The sequence below is a fragment of the Mya arenaria genome, chromosome 10 (genome assembly GCF_026914265.1).
Source record: "Mya arenaria isolate MELC-2E11 chromosome 10, ASM2691426v1".
NCBI classification, from domain to species: domain Eukaryota; kingdom Metazoa; phylum Mollusca; class Bivalvia; order Myida; family Myidae; genus Mya; species Mya arenaria.
In genome coordinates, this window is record NC_069131.1 from 35,203,795 (window position 1) to 35,222,193 (window position 18,399).

General features: G+C 33.5%; 1 protein-coding gene across 2 annotated transcripts in view; it reads left to right on the forward strand.

The window, feature by feature from the left end:
• LOC128205351 (uncharacterized) overlaps window positions 1-18,399 on the forward strand; it is a 73,815-nt gene that overhangs the window by 33,835 nt on the left and 21,581 nt on the right. Inside the window, exons 10-19 of one of the 2 annotated variants that reach the window (XM_052906925.1) lie at window positions 1,487-1,577; window positions 2,662-2,730; window positions 3,561-3,625; window positions 4,047-4,137; window positions 5,564-5,634; window positions 6,726-6,815; window positions 7,435-7,492; window positions 7,840-7,965; window positions 10,920-10,994; window positions 11,396-11,414. In XM_052906925.1, the coding sequence (XP_052762885.1) occupies window positions 1,487-1,577; window positions 2,662-2,730; window positions 3,561-3,625; window positions 4,047-4,137; window positions 5,564-5,634; window positions 6,726-6,815; window positions 7,435-7,479 (522 nt within the window). In that variant the 3' untranslated portion in view covers window positions 7,480-7,492; window positions 7,840-7,965; window positions 10,920-10,994; window positions 11,396-11,414. Of the gene's footprint in view, window positions 1-1,486; window positions 1,578-2,661; window positions 2,731-3,560; window positions 3,626-4,046; window positions 4,138-5,563; window positions 5,635-6,725; window positions 6,816-7,434; window positions 7,493-7,839; window positions 7,966-10,919; window positions 10,995-11,395; window positions 11,415-18,399 lie in introns of those variants that run through there. The other variant, XM_052906923.1, reaches the window with a different exon arrangement.

The following is an 18,399-nucleotide window of genomic DNA, read 5'->3' on the forward strand; positions in this document are numbered from 1 at the left end:
TGGTGAAACAACCTCAGAAGTTCTTAACATTAGTGTCAATAATAGTTGAACAATTGCACAGCAAATGGTCCTATATTGCTGGAAAGTGTTAAAAAGGAGAAAAAACGAACTATGTCTGGCTTGAATATATCTGTTTAAAATCATAATATCAAAGAATGCTAATTTCAGTTAAGTGTGTGTTTCTGGAAGTAAATAGATTAACACAATTTAAAAAAGTATCAAAACATCGTTTCAAACATAGTATACATAAACGATTTCCTTATAACATAGTCTAAGTAACATACTTAAGTTTATTAATCGATCAGTGAGTATTTCCGTTTTACAAGCGATTTTATGTCGATGCGTCTCGAATACAGCTTGTTTTCAATTCAACATATCGAACATCATCTACAGCGTAGTGATTTATTTTCTCCCACCTCAGATAAGTAGATCCATTAATTTAACCATGCTAGAAATTCTTATCTTGCTCACGGGCGAAGATAAAATGCCCGGATGGAACTTCTTTTAATGGTCACCACATTGTAATTACCTCCCTTGTTAAAGAATGTCGTCTGTAGCGCATCATGGAAACCTTGTCTTGTGGCAATATTTAGAACGCTAGTTAATTATTTCTCGCTTCAAATGTCACCAGAAAACAGTTTTCACGCACCGTTCTAGAAATAATGCTTCACTCTTCTTAGAACTATTTAAAGACCTATCAGACCATTTACATACTCTGAATCACTGCGCGAATATCCATGACAACCACGAATTATCGCATATCCGTACGCAATTACCTTCACTAAGCACAAAAGAGGTCTAGCAAAAAAATACATTTTTACTTAATTTTGTTTAATTGAGATGGGAGAAAAAGCATCTACCATAGCCGCTCGTGTAAGATAGGTTCATCCCGACCCTCGCGCAGGGTGTTTTGCAGGAACTCGGTAAACCTCGTTTCCCCCAAACACCCTACGCTCGGGTCGGAATGAACCTATCTTACACTCTCGGCCATGAAAGATTATTATAATATTGTACATCGTGATCTTTTAGTATGTCGCAATGACTGCTGAAATAGAAAACCGCTTAGTCCTCAATATGTATGGAATTGTTTTTAATCAAACCGAAAGTACTGTATTCACTTCTACTGAAGAAGTTCGTGTTATGCTTCCAAAGATATATTTTTAGATCGGTAGACGTTTTGAAATGATCGGTTGGTAATTGGTAAAATGTAAATGTCATGTTCTTATAACAAGTATTTGTGTCAGCCCTCATTCGTTCAGAATTGCGTCATATGGGACCATTTTATCATTAAATCATTTGTTGGTAACATGGGTTTTACTAGGGCCTGCGGTATAATATTACAAGTACAATACATATAATAAGCTGGATAATTTATCAAAGATTCCTATCTAGGTCAAGGAACATTTGATAAATGATCCAGCTCATTATATGTATTGTCCTGGTAATATTATACCACAAATATGCATATATATATATATATCTGTAGACGATGATGCACGAGCCTTTGAAACATCGGGTGGAAGCAAGAGAGAAAATACGCCACTCCCAGGTTAAGAACAGTAGCGAGGACAAAAAAAGTATGTATACATAGTCATGGTAGACCTGATTACATTTTGGAAAAGAGATACTTCGGATGGTACAAATAAATCCACGGTTTTGGTCTGACAGAAAAGTTCAGTTACAGCGATAGTAGTTACAAACCTGACATAGCATAGGCTTGATTTTTTTCTAATTTCACGGGTCATAGAGTTAAAGTTTAAATACAAAAATATGTGTTTCCAGTGCGGATAGACAAATCCGACCCGAAGGCACAGGCGTAGGCCGGTAACGCAACTAACCAAGTAATCGGCATCAAAGCTTGCCTGAAGCTCGGAATTTTCGATCCGGACTGTATTATACTCAGGATAAATAATATATATCACACACGGTTTTGACAAGAACAGAAATAAGAACACGATTTATTCCGAGTAGATGATCGATAATGTTTTTTTTTCGATTATATAACACTGATGTGCTCTGTTTTTTTGTTTGTACGTTTGTTTGTCTCTCGTAAAGTGTATGGTAGGCCCTTAATAGTGTTTCTTTAAACATTTGTTAAATGTTTCGCTAATGGGCTTGCCATATAGATTCAGAAAACATTATTTCTACATGATTCGTTGAACGTAAAAACATCATCCACATAAAATATATGCTTTACTCTTATAAGTTACCAATAAGTTTGCGTATGTATCAATTTCTGTCATAGCCGCAAGACGATATAACGAGATTACCGTAAATAAAAAAAATAATAAAAATAAGTGCATTTACATACTGGTTGCCGTATAACATTCATGGGTGAAATTATTGATCTTGCCGAAATGTTAGACTAGATATTGTTATAAATTTTAGCTGCATTAATATCGCATTTTTTAAAAACATGGCCGCTCATGGACACATGAAATACTTCTATGCTATCAATAGCATCTCTTGACAATGGTGGAGGTACTCGCGTAAAAAAGAAATGTATTTTCAGATCATTGCTGGTTCTGATTTCTGGAATATTTGTTCAATAATCCATATATAGATATTTTCGCGAAAGAAAGAAATTGAATGTATTTGATGCATGTGTTTTAATGTTTATATGAACGAAAATGCAATTTACGGAAGGATTACCATTTCTAGCACACCGTATAGACATTTCCGGTGAATTCAGCCGTCCTGGAAAACTCAATCTGGTATCTTTAGTACAAGGTATGGTTTGAACTCATTAAGGTTTCAGCAGCAAGACGATGGAACTCTTTACCAAATCACATCAGACAAAATATCAACTCTGTCTCAATTCAAATCAATGATAAGTCTCTGGGACTGTTCAACATGGTCTGTCCATCTTGTTAAACATAGTCTGGATGCTGAATCATATGTTGGTGTACTGCTTTTGCTGTGAATGTTAGTTAAAAATAAATATTATATGAGCTTTTACTAATTAATCATTCATATATGCTTTTAAACAAGAATCCCTTTTATGTACAGGCAACGTTTACTTGTGTTTATCTGACTTGATTTGCATTGTTTTGATTTAATTGTATATATAGATTTATGGAAATGCTAGTAATAAGTATGCTTTTATTTATGCTTGTCATGTGTTCATTTCAATCGCCTTGTGTAATAATGTCTTAACAAATGTGATACGTTATGTAATCAAGTGAATATAAAATATTCATGTATAACTTTTCATTGTAATGTATGTTCATAGCTGGTATCAAAAGCTCTGCAGAGTTTGTGTTATACTGTTTATGTCCCGACTTCCGTCAGTAAACATCATCGCACGCGCTGTTTGGTAAAATGTACAAAAATGTGCTTTTTATGTATTTTCTTCACAAAAATAGATATAATTTAAGGTATGCTAGAAAAAATATCTACGTGTGTCCGTTCCGGATAGAACAATCCGACCCTCGGGCACGCTGCTTAGCCGGTAAATTGGCAAGCCTTGTTATCTGGAAACGCATGTGCCATCGGGTCGGTTTTTTCTCTACGGAACGGGAACACATGACATATAGTATTAGACTCTATCTCATTTTCAGATGCAAGCCATATTTCGAAAAAGCCGAAAAAGACTGTTCGTTTCGGGGGCGCAAAGAAAAAGAAGGTGGGATTTATTTTATCGAATTTGAATACGTTCTTTTTAACAATTTTCTGCCTTGTGGATGTATATACTGAACGTAAGAAAACAGAAATTAAACATTGACTGATGTGTTTTTTTCATTATTTATCCTAATGTTCCATTTTATTTTATTTCCCCATCTAATTATCATATCACCTCCTAAACGGTACATGGATTTTTCGCCGTGATATTTGAGAATGATTCAAAGTCGTGGCTAGAGACAAGGCAACTTCAGGTTGAAATAAGCGGTCCATTTGGATGTTATAACCACGAAACATACTTCAAATGTTCGCCACTTATTTAGTCTGGAAAATGACGTCAAGACATTCCTTTACTATGGTAGCACTTTATAATGCAACGGATTTTAATTAATTTTCTTTTATCATACATGTATTTGTATCTGTAGCCGATGAAACAGGAGCTTTTGCGAGATGGGATTGAACCAAAGGGAACGAGAAACCACTCACTGATTAAGAACAAGGACAATGACAAGGAAAGTATGAACACCAACGCTAGTCAGACTAGATCTAAATACATTCTTGAATACTCCGGACAATCAAAAAATCCCAAGTGTAACCACATCAGTCTCGGTCTGACTAAAACGGTTCATTTATAGTTACAAAACTGTCAGCAATTGATTGTTGTTATTAGTTGTATTTTTACTGGCCAAAGATTCGGATTAAGTTATATTCTTTCTGCTGATCTTAAACAAATGTTAAAATTAACATTTAATCAAGCAAATGGCTACTTTCATTCCTAGTTTAGTTCAAAGGCTAGGATTAAATAAGTTTTAAAATAAGGTACAAATGTAATGACTGTAGCGTAATTTGATGTGCTGGTTCACTTCATAAGTATGTTTAGTATGATTTTCTTTATTGTCGCCAAGTGAATGCTATTTCCGAACAGGCTAATAGTTTTAGTCTGCAATCATTGATAAATGCTGGGACAGGTTTTGTACCAAAACATTGCTTTTAACCCCAGTTACCCCTACTTAACCTATTAATCCAAATTTATTGAAAATATTTTGGTGTATGCATTCAACTTATGGCTCGTTGATCGAATTGAATGAATTTACTTGAAAATAGGATGTGTGCGTATACTATCAAATGTTAAGGGATAGCATGGTACATGTGTACATTCAAGTTTTGATTTATGAATCTACAAGCAACGATTCACCTTTATTTGTTATTCTATTCTTCAATGTGTTGGTTAAATGTTGAGATAATAAGAACATAAAGCTATAATAACAATCAGAAATGGGTTATTTTTTATATCAAAGTTAAGTACCAAATTCACAATTGTTTCTGGTTCAATTACCGATTTGAATTCATCCGATTATCCAGCACTTATTGTTTGTGTCGTTGTTGTGTGCAAGTTGTGTATCTCTTGTTGAGTGTCTGAAAAGACTAAGCCTTAGACACAATTTGGTATTTGTTAAATGTTTGCTATGGGCCTGTCATTAAGTATCAAGAATCAGGGGTTTTGGATTGTTTGTTTTATATTCATTTAAAATATAAGATTTGTTTTAAACGTAAAACTCAATATCATCAAAATAAGAAAGTTAGTAAACTTTGATAGGTAAACAAATATTTTGTGCATGTATCTATTTCTACCATAGGCAAAATGTAAAATAACGAGATTACCGTTAGTAAACATACGTACAATATTGATAGGCTAAATATCGCACTTACAGATTGTCAAATAACAACTCGGTGCTTGGCCACGTATTTTTTGATAATAAAAACAATTTATAAAGGCAAATGCTTTTTTATTTTACACAAAGCGTATTCGTATTTTTAGTTTTGGTTATGAAAATGGAATGAGTTAAACCTGATATTTCATTAAAATTAAAAAGGTGGTGTTTGCACCAACCGATAATGATGCTCTTTAAGAATGGTTACCATTTCTTACTCTCATTTTCAGATGGAGATCATATTCCGTTTAACACAAATCCGAAACACCCTGCTCGTTTCTTGCCCTTGAAGCAGGAAAAGGTATGACTTGAGTATTTTTATGAATAAATTAACTTTGAGTGTCATCTCTTGTGCCGTTCTTAGAACAGGAAATCGAACATCGATGAGCATTTTCATTATTTAACCTAATTTTCCATTTACTTTGATGTCCCAATGTTATAATGGCGTGCCTTTCTAAACGGTTGTTTTCCCGTGAAATTTGAGGATTATTCCTAGTCATGGCCAGTAGTCATGGCAAGTGCCAGATCAGTGCGCAAATAGGAGTTCTAACTACAAACCATATTTCAGAGGTCCGCCGCTTTTTTACTCATTCTGATGCCATAACAGACAAGAATAGCGTAATTTAAAAGAGCATATAACATGACTATCAATGCCTTTCCCTTTTTGTACAGCAAACAAAGCAATTTTATTTTGCTATTATGAAATATGCACAAAGTTGCAAAAATTTACCAGCGCATAAACGCATTAACTGATTAAATTAAGCTAACTTTCACATCACAAAAACCTCCTGTCTACAAAGAGGACGGAGCTAGTATCTACATAAGTGCAGACAACAAAAAGGTTAGAGTTCATTTTCGCTTTCTTGAGAAAATTATGCTTAAAAGTCGTTTAGAACATAGCATATATTAACGTATCCGTTTAATATAGTCTCGAAAAACATACGTATTTGTATCCATGCATTGATTATTCGATGAAATGTGTTTTAACCTTAATAAACGATAGTTATATTGATGCGTTTCGTATAAACTTCAAACATATCGTATCCATAGCGTAGTGATTATTTTTCGTGTCCTACGGGATCATTTATTATGTCTCAATGACTGCCCAAAAAGAAATAAATCCCTTTCTAACTGGTAAACGTTCCTTATGTTTGATGACCTGTTGTGATATCATTCTTGTTTGGCCCGGGGACCAATATAAGAGTTATAATGACGGAATGTCCTATACAATTGAATCATAAAACATTGTACGTATGTTGTCCTTGACCTCTATAAGACACATTAACCTCCCGATGCCTTCGTATAAATCTTAGTTAATTATTGATCCATCTTATTAATTATTGTCCTTATTATTATTATTTTGAGTTAACGTATATCCATGTGTTTCTGTAGACACCAACGCCGGGCCTTTTGCAAAATCGAATGCCATCAACGAAGAAGAAACGCTACTCACTTAAAACAACAATGATGAGAACCTTAAACGTACGTACACCAATGCTTGTAATACTAGTCATAAGTACATTCCTAAAAGGAGGTACTCCGGAAGGTCAAATACATCCAATGTATGACCACAGCAGTCTCAGACTAACTCAAAATGTACATTGACAATGTTATTATTTTCAAAACTTTAAGCAGCCCTTAGCATTGGCTTAAATAAATAAAAATCACGATTAATAGAATCGGAGTAAATGTACTATAAGGACCAGACATTCAATTACTTCCGTTAGGTATAATAAAGGATGTTCCACGTCATTCTAAGACAAGTGAACTGAATAGTGGTTAAAATACGCAATTGATTGTTACAGAAAACACCAGCCAGCAATATACATTGTAATACAAGTTGCATATTTACCATGTTAAAAATAGACACCAAGTAAACACAGACTTAATAAAAAGGGCAATCATGAGGCACTAACATCTGTTTTCTTAAATTCATGCCTCAATGATTATGTGGAAAATGGGAACAGCTAATGAAGTCATCAATGAATATATGTTTTTTTTTCAACTTTTTCTTTAAATCAATACTTTGACTGTAATAAGGTTATACCTTGGTTAGGGTTACAGTATAACGGGGTCATTTGTGTTATTTCCTATATTCCAGGCGTTGTGGTCAGATCAGAATATGAACTCGACAGCAAAAAGTTGAAAGAAGGCAAAACGTAATTAAATTTTTGTCATATGTAAACATTAATTTTTATAAGCAATATAGACGAATCTGTCTAACTTTTTAATGGGCGAATAATCATTGAACCTATTGTCATTAAGATTGCAAGTACATATTTGAAGATGAATATTAAAAATAAGACTTAGCATGCAAATTGACTCTTCTTAACGTAAGTCTACACAAATCAGCGCATTTCTTAAACTATGGTATATTCAATATTAGAACTTACACCAATACTATTATATCTGACGGATATCTATTCATTGTTTACTTGATTATTATATTTTATACCCAATTTAATGTATCTCGTAATAGTTATACGCTCTATTGGCCAATGTTTAGGGCAATTGGCAGTAGGCAACTGATGAAAAATGAAAGGCGACACTGGAAAACAGGATATAGCAAAAGTTCTAAGTATAAGGACATCGGCAGTAGAAAACAACAAAAACACACCGGTGTCCCAATTCTGTAAGTAAAGTGATCTGATATCTACATTTATCTTACATTTATCAGTAATAACTAGGCATATTTGCCCATTTGAGTGTACCTAATAAGATACTGTGATTAGTCGTTGTTCATCGCCCGTAGTATACATTCGTCTCCAAATATGAGTGCGTCCATATACAAGAGAGTTTAATTTAGAAATATGTTTTCAGAGAATAATCAAAACTATTTTTTTTCGCATTTTTTAAGAAGCACTCCATGACTGATCCAATTATATTCAAATATTGGCACGATTAAAAATGGATTTCGGGAGGGGTAATTTTCTGTGTCGGACGCGATTTCTAGCCTTGTCAAAGAGTTACTGACTTCAACCTTTTACTCACTTGTTTAACATAGCCATACGTTTGTCTGAACTAAAATCAAGGTTGAGATGTTTCATTATACGTATCGTTTCGTGATCCTTAATGAAATAGCAACGGTTTGTCTCAGATTAGTAATATGCGACTTCGATAAACATGTGTACGCATAGGTTCATGCTGTTTATCCATATCATTTACGAACTCTTTCGGTAGCTTGTCAACACACTTACATGAATATCCGTTATCAACCATGCTCTTGTATACCACCACCAACCTGCAAACGAGGAATTAAGGTAGCCATACTGGTAGGCTCGTCGATTGGTCTGTTGCAAAAGTGTGTTAAAAATCAAACTATTCTGACACAATATACATATAATCACTATGTCGCAGTCAAGTGCCTAACACCTTTAAAGTCAGTTGCCGCCGATTCTTTAAAGAGGCTCAACTGAATTATCAAGTCATATCTTGAAAGTCTTTGAGCGAACAACTTAAGGATTGGAAACTAAGTGTTTTAACGAAGTACTCTAGTTACCTAAAAAGCTATCAACCACTAGGACTCCGAGATCTAATTGATCTTTAAATAGCAATTTATGAGGGCGGAAAGAAAACACTGCAAATCGTTTGCAGGAGTATAACTAAAACTGAAGCTTGCACCATGCAGTGTAAGTATTTCCCCGAAGGGAGGCATATAGTAGTCGCAAAGTTCAACCGTCCGTACCCGAACAATGAAACGAATCGGGTATAGATAACTTATAAAGTTAGATAGATTCTTGAAACTAAGTATGTAGTAAAGAGCAAACATGAAATTTATCTTTCGATCACACAAACGAATGTGATGGGTATGGTTACCGAAATTGTGTAAATATCATTCCGTCCTTGAGAAGAAATTCATTGTGCGTTATCACAAGAAGTTTGCAGCCTAGATTTTATTTCACTTTGTCGTGAAAAGCGGTAAATATGAAAACAAAATATTATTATTGTAATAGCATTACACAACAAATACACTTCAAACGCATCTAAGCATCTAAAAACGTTTAAAGCTGCTTTCTGAGAGAAAGTTATGTGGAGATATCAAAATAATATTTAGATTAATGTATTGTAAAGGACAATAAGGACAGCCACACAGTATAATTATTTTAATTCTTATATCTGGTAGTAAAGAAAACGTTTAATATTGTATTTTTCAATTCAATAAATGTACATTTTTTTTTATAATGATTAATTTCTAGAATTTCAATTGTGTTTTCCTTGAATTTAAACGTTCCGATATTTCTTTGCTAAATGAATTTGAACGAAATGCTGTCTTTATTCTCACTTTATAATTGCACAGTTTCAGATCATTTTTTCGAAATTAATTAGGCTTCTCGCTGCGTAATATCATTTGCAGAGCGTCTGGTACAAACGCACGTTCGGTTTCTTATACCAACACGAGCTTGCAATATTTGACGAAACCATAATTGTTGACTAGATTCCACACAAGGGAACGTATAAACAGTGGGTCGCTGGCATTATCTCAAATCACTAATTAAAAGAGGATTCATGCCTATTAAATTGTCAAAATGGCAAAAAAAAATGTTTTTGAAATCGATTTCCGAAACGAAACGGATGAAATATTGCCAAACAACTGGTACACAGCTGCATCTTCTGTTGGTTATTTGGTCATTTTTATACATTAACAACATGGTCTTCAATATCCAAGCTCGTGATTACACCATAAAAGGATCACAAAAAGACCCTACAAAGTAGGGGTTTTTTTTAAAAAAGACATACGAGGTTAAACATTAAGATATAAGTAAGCATCATCGATAATTACACACAACTTCAGAAACGAATGCAAAATATTTAAAGAAAGTTAATTGAAATAATTTATAGAGGTTTGTTGTCTGGCAAAATAATTACTTAGCTTTAAAAAGAGAGAAATGGTCTAAACATGGAATAATGTGTTGTTTTTAGACGAAAATCAAAAAGAAATTATCTGGGGTAACGACAAGAAAAAAATATATATCAGTTAAATAATTTTCAAAAAATTATGATAACTTGAAGACGACAAGTTGAACACCAGTTATGTATATATAACTGACAACACATGTATTTAATTAACTTTAAATAATGTTAAAGTTTGGTAACAGAAGTATTTTTATGACATACATACTTCACGCAAACAATGCAAACTAAAGTTAAGTGAACAACAAAACACGAAAAACAACAACAACTATAAAAAACAACATTTTATTTCAAATAGTATCCAAGTTCGCAAAATTATACAGCAGTATGAGAAGGAATTTTTGTACCTACCTTAATGTTCAAGGTCACACTTCGATGTATATTCCGCTTGAAGGGGATTTAATAGTTAACAGTGAGCTAATTTCATAAATATTTTGATCAAACTTCATCTGTAAAATAAAAACAAAACACATCTTGTTTCGGTTGTAATAATTCACAGAAGTTCGAATACAAATGTTTATTTATATTAGATGTTTTCAAGTTCACATATCAGTTATATTTATCTTTACATATTATACAAATGGATACCTGGGCAAGTGTGTATTTTCATTTAAATGGTTGTAACTCCAACAAGGTCAAGTTTTAACATGAAACTTTTTATCCGAGTATTTTAAGGTTCATGAACCACACACAGATGAAACATGAATACATGAACACCGACGATGACCAAACGGTGCACTCAAACTCAAGGTATGGTAATAGCAAAATGGTACAATTTTGTAAGCAACATTTGTCATGTCATCCTGAAACAACAAAATGACACCTGTGTCGGTAAAATATGCCAAATAATCTGTACTGTGAAACAAAAATATTTTAAACTCACTTGAATATAAAATGCCTTAAGTGATCCGATTTTCCTTTCAACGAAACCTTAGATGACAATTCCTTAGGTAATCCGGTCCAGATCGAACTTATCAGACCCTTTATGGCATGGTAAAACTCAGAAACATTTGATGGATATTGTCATACAAGCCTATATAAAGTTTTAACATTTTCGACTGCTTATGACAAAATTATAAATTTTAACATATTGAACATCGTTCGTACATGAATATTAAATAATTTATTATTATTATTTTTATTATTATTAGCAAGCTCGATTATACACCGTATACAGCATTTATATGCCACTTAAAGAACTTATATGGCTTTTTCGCCATACAGAGAGCTTGATAGACATTCATTGAAATAGCGAAGCTTCTTTAAATACGAGATTGTCACAACATTAGTTTCATAAATTTCCTTATCAGTAAAAGAAAAATAACACAATCAAACATTTGATTCTAAATGATCAAAGTTGAATTCCAATTCGCAAATATACTATGATTATTTGTATCTACCCACTTACAACTTGTCTACTAAGTTTTGAGAAAATATTACCTGGACGAAATGCAAGTATTACAAATGTTTATAGTGGGACTGTAGTAACTAAAAGTTAATTACTTGCAAAAGTGATTTTTAATTTTTGGAGGTTGGAGCTTTGTTTCCTTTTAGGTATTGTGAGAATAGAAGGGTCGTATAGATACATGAACAACTACTATTATTTCAATACCATCACTTACAATAATGTAGAATAGCATCCAAGTTCAATATTTTTCTGAAAAGAAATAGCAATTGAATACATTTGTAAGAATGATTTAAAGTTGATGTGATAGAAACATTAAATGAAAAGTTAAGACAGGTAACCATTTCTTTATATTGTTTCAGGTACAAGTCGTACACCGCCAAAAATCTCTTGGAAAAGAAGAAGGTAGGATTTTAAGATTTTTCAATTTGAGTATTTATACGTATCGGCGATTTGAAAACAAAAAATAAACGATTTTTCCTTATTTTACCTATTTATTCATTTGTTAAGATGTTTCCATTCGATAATAATGATCTCCTGAAGGTGGTTACTTCGCTTGATTTTCGAAGAGTATGTGATTTAACCTTCTTAAGATAGAGCCAATGCAACGTAAGCGAAAAATGTTAGATTCCGTTTAACCTTGTTTAACCACGGAGTTACGCTTCTTTACTCTGAAGCAGTTGTGAAACCCTTTTTTCAATGTGCTTGGTAAAATGGTGAAACAACCTCAGAAGTTCTTAACATTAGTGTCAATAATAGTTGAACAATTGCACAGCAAATGGTCCTATATTGCTGGAAAGTGTTAAAAGGAGAAAAAGAACTATGTCTGGCTTGAAAATAATCTGTTTAAAATATATATCAAAGAATGCTAATTTCAGTTAATGTGTGTGTTTCTGGAATAAATAGATTAACACAATTTAAAAAAGTATCAAAACATCGTTTCAAACATAGTATACATAAACGATTTCTTATAACATATCTAAGTAACATACTTAGTTTTTAACGATCAGTGAGTATTTCCGTTTTACAAGCGATTTTATGTCGATGCGTTCGAATACAGCTTGTTTTCAATTCAACATATCGAACATCATCTACAGCGTAGTGATTTATTTTCTCCCACCTCAGATAAGTAGATCCATTAATTAACCATGCTAGAAATTCTATCTTGCTCACGGGCGAAGATAAAATGCCGGATGGAACTTCTTTTAATGGTCACCACATTGTAATTACCTCCCTTGTTAAAGAATGTCGTCTGTAGCGCATCATGGAAACCTTGTCTTGTGGCAATATTTAGAACGCTAGTTAATTATTTCGCTTCAAACGTCACCAGAAAACAGTTTTCACGCACCGTTCTAGAAATAATGCTCACTCTTCTTAGAACTATTTAAAGACCTATCAGGACATTTACATACTCTGAATCACTGCGCGAATACCATGACAACCACGAATTATCGCATATCCGTACGCAATTACCTTCACTAAGCACAAAAGAGGTCTAGCAAAAAAATACATTTTTACTTAATTTTGTTTATTGAGATGGGAGAAAAAGCATTACCATAGCGCTCGTGTAAGATAGGTTCATCCCGACCCTCGCGCAGGGTGTTTGCAGAAACTCGAAACCTCGTTTCCCCCAAACACCCTACGCTCGGGTCGGAATGAACCTATCTTACACTCTCGGCCATGAAAGATATTATATATTGTACATCGTGATCTTTTAGTATGTCGCAATGACTGCTGAAATAGAAAACCGCTTAGTCCTCATATGTATGGAATTGTTTTTAATCAAACCGAAAGTACTGTATTCACTTCTACTAAGAAGTTCGTGTTATGCTTCCAAAGATATATTTTTAGATCGGTAGACGTTTTGAAATGATCGGTTGGTAATTGGTAAATGTAAATGTCATGTTCTTATAACAAGTATTTGTGTCAGCCCTCATTCGTTCAGAATTGCGTCATATGGGACCATATTTATCATTAAATCATTTGTTGGTAACATGGGTTTTACTAGGGCCTGCGGTATAATATTCAAGTACAATACATATAATAAGCTGGATAAATTATCAAAGATTCCTATCTAGGTCAAGGAACATTTGATAAATGATCCAGCTCATATATGTATTGTCCTGGTAATATTATACCACAAATATGCATATATATATATATATCTGTAGACGATGATGCACGAGCCTTTGAAACATCGGGTGGAAGCAAGAGAGAAAATACGCCACTCCCAGGTTAAGAACAGTAGCGAGGACAAAAAAAGTATGTATACATAGTCATGGTAGACCTGATTACATTTTGGAAAAGAGATACTTGGATGGTACAAATAAATCCACGGTTTTGTCTGACAGAAAAGTTCAGTTACAGCGATAGTAGTTACAAACCTGCATAGCATAGGCTTGATTTTTTTTCTAATTTCACGGGTCATAGAGTTAAAGTTTAAATACAAAAATATGTGTTTCCAGTGCGGATAGACAAATCCGACCGAAGGCACAGGCGTAGGCCGGTAACGCAACTAACCAAGGAACGGCATCAAAGCTTGCCTGAAGCTCGGAATTTTCGATCCGGACTGTATTATACTCAGGATAAATAAAATATATCACACACGGTTTTGACAAGAACAGAAATAAGAACACGATTTATCCGAGTAGATGATCGATAATGTTTTTTTTTCGATTATATAACACTGATTCTGTGCTCTTTTTTGTTTGTACGTTTGTTTGTCTCTCGTAAAGTTATGGTAGGCCCTTAATAGTGTTTCTTTAAACATTGTTAAATGTTTCGCTAATGGGCTTGCCATATGATTCAGAAAACATTATTTCTACATGATTCGTTGAACGTAAAAAAATCATCCACATAAAATATATGCTTTACTCTTATAAGTTACCAATAAGTTTGCTATGTATCAATTTTGCATAGCCGCAAGACGATATAACGAGATTACCGTAAATAAAAAAAATAAAAAAATAAGTGCATTTACATACTGTTGCCGTATAACATTCATGGGTGAAATTATTGATCTTGCCGAAATGTTAGACTAGATATTGTTATAAATTTTAGCTGCATTAATATCGCATTTTTTAAAACATATGGCCGCTCATGGACACATGAAATACTTCTATGCTATCAATAGCATCTCTTGACAATGGTGGAGGTATCGCGTAAAAAGAAATGTATTTTCAGATCCATGCTGGTTCTGATTTCTGGAATATTTGTTCAATAATCCATATATAGATATTTTCGCGAAGAAAAAATTGAATGTATTTGATGCATGTGTTTTAATGTTTATATGAACGAAAATGCAATTTACGGAAGGATTACCATTTCTAGCACACGTATAGACATTTCCGGTGAATTCAGCCGTCTGGAAAACTCCATCGGTATCTTTAGTACAAGGTATGGTTTGAACTCATTAAGGTTTTCAGCAGCAAGACGATGGAACTCTTTACCAAATCACATCAGACAAAATATCAACTCTGTCTCAATTCAATCCATGATAAGTCTCTGGGACTGTTCAACATGGTCTGTCCATCTTGTTAAACATAGTCTGGATGCTGAATCATATGTTGGTGTACTGCTTTTGCTGTGAATGTTAGTTAAAAATAAATATTATATGAGCTTTTACTAATTAATCATTCATATATGCTTTTAAACAAGAATCCCTTTTATGTACAGCAACGTTTACTTGTGTTTATCTGACTTGATTTGCATTGTTTTGATTTAATTGTATATATAGATTTATGGAAATGCTAGTAATAAGTATGCTTTTATTTATGCTTGTCATGTGTTATTTCAATCGCTTGTGTAATAATGTCTTAACAAATGTGATACGTTATGTAATCAAGTGAATATAAAATATTTCATGTATAATTTTCATTGTAATGTATGTTCATAGCTGGTATCAAAAGCTCTGCAGAGTTTGTGTTATACTGTTTATGTCCCGACTTCCGTCAGTAAACATCATCGCACGCGCTGTTTGGTAAAATGTACAAAAATGTGCTTTTTAGTATTTTCTTCACAAAAATAGATATAATTTAAGGTATGCTAGAAAAAATATCTACGTGTGTCCGTTCCGGATAGAACAATCCGACCCTCGGGCACGCTGCTTAGCCGGTAAATTGGCAAGCCTTGTTATCTGGAAACGCATGTGCCATGGGTCGGTTTTTTCTCTACGGAACGGGAACACATGACATATAGTATTAGACTCTATCTCATTTCAGATGCAAGCCATATTTCGAAAAAGCCGAAAAAGACTGTTCGTTTCGGGGGCGCAAAGAAAAAGAAGGGGGGATTTATTTTATCGAATTTGAATACGTTCTTTTTAACAATTTTCTGCCTTGTGGATGTATATACTGAACGTAAGAAAACAGAAATTAAACATTGACTGATGTGTTTTTTTCATTATTTATCCTAATGTCCATTTTATTTTATTTCCCCATCTAATTATCATTCACCTCCTAAACGGTACAGGATTTTTCGCCGTGATATTTGAGAATGATTCAAAGTCGTGGCTAGAGACAAGGCAACTTCAGGTTGAAATAAGCGGTCCATTTGGATGTTATAACCACGAAACATACTTCAAATGTTCGCCACTTATTTAGTCTGGAAAATGACGTCAAGACATTCCTTTACTATGGTAGCACTTTATGATGCAACGGATTTTAATTAATTTTCTTTATCATACATGTATTTGTATCTGTAGCCGATGAAACAGGAGCTTTTGCGAGATGGGATTGAACCAAAGGAACGAGAAACCACTCACTGATTAAGAACAAGGACAATGACAAGGAAAGTATGAACACCAACGCTAGTCAGACTAGATCTAAATACATTTCTGAATACTCCGGACAATCAAAAAATCCCAAGTGTAACCACATCAGTCTCGGTCTGACTAAAACGGTTCATTTATAGTTACAAAACTGTCAGCAATTGATTGTTGTTTTAGTTGTATTTTTACTGGCCAAAGATTCGGATTAGTTATATTCTTTCTGCTGATCTTAAACAAATGTTAAAATTAACATTAATCAAGCAAATGGCTACTTTCATTCCTAGTTTAGTTCAAAGGCTAGGATTAAATAAGTTTTAAAATAAGGTACAAATGTAATGACTGTAGCGTAATTTGATGTGCTGGTTCACTTCATAAGTATGTTTAGTATGATTTTCTTTATTGTCGCCAAGTGAATGCTATTCCGAAAAGGCTAATAGTTTTAGTCTGCAATCATTGATAAATGCTGGGACAGGTTTTGTACCAAAACATTGCTTTTAACCCCAGTTACCCCTACTTAACCTATTAATCCAAATTTATTGAACAATATATTTGGTGTATGCATTCAACTTATGGCTCGTGATCGAATTGAATGAATTTACTTGAAAATAGGATGTGTGGTATACTATCAAATGTTAAGGGATAGCAGGTACATGTGTACATTCAAGTTTTGATTTATGAATCTACAAGCAACGATTCACCTTTATTTGTTATTCTATTCTTCAATGTGTTGGTTAAATGTTGAGATAATAAGAACATAAAGCTATAATAACAATCAGAAATGGGTTATTTTTTATATCAAAGTTTAGTACCAAATTCACAATTGTTTCTGGTTCAATTACCGATTTGAATTCATCCGATTATCCAGCACTTATTGTTGTGTCGTTGTTGTGTGCAAGTTGTGTATCTCTTGTTGAGTGTCTGAAAAGACTAAGCCTTAGACACAATTTGGTATTTGTTAAATGTTTTGCTATGGGCCTGTCATTAGTATCAAGAATCAGGGGTTTTGGATTGTTTGTTTATATTCATTTAAAATATAAGATTTGTTTTTAAACGTAAAACTCAATATCATCAAAATAAGAAAGTTAGTAAACTTTGATAGGTAAAAAAATTTTTGTGCATGTATATTTCTACCATAGGCAAAATGTAAAATAACGAGATTACCGTTAGTAAACATACGTACAATATTGATAGGCTAAATATCGCACTTACAGATTGTCAATAAAAACTCGGTGCTGGCCACGTATTTTTTGATAATAAAAACAATTTATAAAGGCAAATGCTTTTTTTTACACAAAGCGTATTCGTATTTTTAGTTTTGGTTATGAAAATGGAATGAGTTAAACCTGATATTTCATTAAAATTAAAAAGGTGGTGTTGCACCAACCGATAATGATGCTCTTAAGAATGGTTACCATTTCTTACTCTCATTTTCAGATGGAGATCATATTCCGTTTAACACAAATCCGAAAACACCCTGCTCGTTTCTTGCCTTGAAGCAGGAAAAGGTATGACTTGAGTATTTTTATGAATAAATTAACTTTGAGTGTCATCTCTTGTGCCGTTCTTAGAACAGGAAATCGAACATCGATGAGCATTTTCATTATTTAACCTAATTTTCCATTTACTTTGATGTCCCAATGTTATAATGGCGTGCCTTTCTAAACGGGGTTTTCCCGTGAAATTTGAGGATTATTCCTAGTCATGGCCAGTAGTCATGGCAAGTGCCAGATCAGTGCGCAAATAGGATACTAACTAAAACCATTTCAGGGTCCGCCGCTTTTTTACTCATTCTGATGCCATAACAGACAAGAATAGCGTAATTTAAAAGAGCATATAACATGACTATCAATGCCTTTCCCTTTTTGTACAGCAAACAAAGCAATTTATTTTGCTATTATGAAAATGCACAAAGTTGCAAAAATTTACCAGCGACAAAACGCATTAACTGATTAAATTAAGCTAACTTTCACATCCAAAAACCT